We start from the raw sequence: 1,647 nt of genomic DNA on the forward strand, positions 1-1,647 counted from the left end.
ATCCTCTGCTGCTGGATCTCTGGACTGATGATCATCATCACACCCCTTGGTATGGGCCTCCAGCTGGAATTCTGTGACTCCAATGATATTGATCATTTTGGCTGTGATGCATCTCCTCTCTTTAAGATTTCATGCTCAGATACTTGGTTTATAGAACAGATGGTTATAATCTGCGCAGTGTTGATATTCATTATTACACTGATAGGTGTCATTCTTTCCTACACATTTATCATCAGGACAATTCTAAGATTTCCTTCTGCTTCTCAAAGGAAAAAAGTTTTCTCTACCTGTTCTTCTCACATAATTGTTGTTACCATCACATATAGCAGCTGTATTTTCATCTACGTCAAGCCGTCAGCCAAAGAAGAAGTGGACATCAATAAAGGAGTATCGGTGCTCACCACATCTGTTGCCCCTTTGTTGAACCCTTTCATTTATACTTTGAGGAACAAGCAAGTGAAACAAGCTTTCAGTGACATGATCAAAAAAATTGCACTTATTTTACACAAGTAAGAACACATGGAATTTGAAAAATCAATGAGAGCAATGACTTGTTCCATAGCATTTTTTTCCCCTGGAAGTCCTAACTAGTTCACTAAGGTTAACTAACCTCAAAATCACTTAAATCTTGGTTTGTGAACCTACTTGAAACAAATAATTTCTTTCTCTCTTTAATCTCAATCAAAACTATTTCCTCCATTAAAGGAACACGAGAATTTGTTTACAAAAAATAAAATCTTCTCTCACCTCTCACTAAGTTTTTCTTTATTATTCAAAAAGAAATTACATAACATATTAAATATAGTGTCTGTGGGTACATGAACTTTTAGATCAATACTTTTTCTAAACTCTTTTAATTTGCACATATAAATGTACCAAAAGAAACATGTGAAATATAGGAAAAAATATATCATCTTTTTTTAAAGATATTAATAAGATAAGCTTTAAAATAAACTCAAAATGGGCATATTAAGTAAAATTGAAATATAATCAAAGTAAGAAAATAAATACCAGGAATGTGGAAACAAATATGATACACAAAAGATATAAGGAAACCAAAATATTTAGATTTTCTTCAAGAAACAGAAAAATTTAGACCACAACTGCTTGACAATAACATGCGAACACTCATACATGCATGCACAAGCACAGAGAATGAAACAAGATTTTAAAAAGAGGACTTTTATGGGGCGCCTGGGTGGCTCAGTGGGTTAAGCCTCTGCCTTCGGCTCAGGTCATGATCTCAGGGTCATGGGATTGAGCCCCGTGTTGGGTTCTGCTCGGTGGGAAGCCTGCTTCCCCCTCTCTCTCTGCCTGCCTCTCTGTTTACTTGTGATCTCTGTCTGTCAAATAAATAAATAAAATCTTTTTTAAAAAAGAAAAAAAAGAGGACTTTTGCTTCCAGCTGTGTCAGCATAATTAATTTGAGCCCATGTTTTCTGCTTTAAATCATCATAAAACTGAATCAACTTTAAGAAGAAATTTGACAACAAGAAGCTCAAAACCAGGTCTTTCTATAAAAGGAAAAGTCAAAAAAATATGTCCACAATTAGCACTTGCTCAGTCCACAGTATGAGATAGAGACTAAGCTCAAAATGATTGTCTCTCCAACTTGAGTTGGCAAAGATCAAGTCAGCTGCACTGGTC

At 35.1% G+C, this 1,647-nt stretch overlaps 1 protein-coding gene across 1 annotated transcript; it reads left to right on the forward strand.

Moving 5' to 3' along the window:
- Positions 1 to 6: 6 nt before the first annotated feature.
- LOC111140396 (olfactory receptor 6C2-like) lies at positions 7 to 513 on the forward strand (the record flags this gene model as incomplete). Its single annotated transcript, XM_022492659.1, has 1 exon — positions 7 to 513. A coding segment is annotated over one exon (507 nt), but the record flags the coding sequence as incomplete, so codon positions are not given.
- Between the last annotated feature and the right edge of the window lie 1,134 nt (positions 514 to 1,647).

The sequence above is a fragment of the Enhydra lutris genome, unplaced genomic scaffold (genome assembly GCF_002288905.1).
Source record: "Enhydra lutris kenyoni isolate GAN:26980312 unplaced genomic scaffold, ASM228890v2 scaffoldscaffold852, whole genome shotgun sequence".
Classification (NCBI taxonomy): Eukaryota; Metazoa; Chordata; class Mammalia; order Carnivora; family Mustelidae; genus Enhydra; species Enhydra lutris.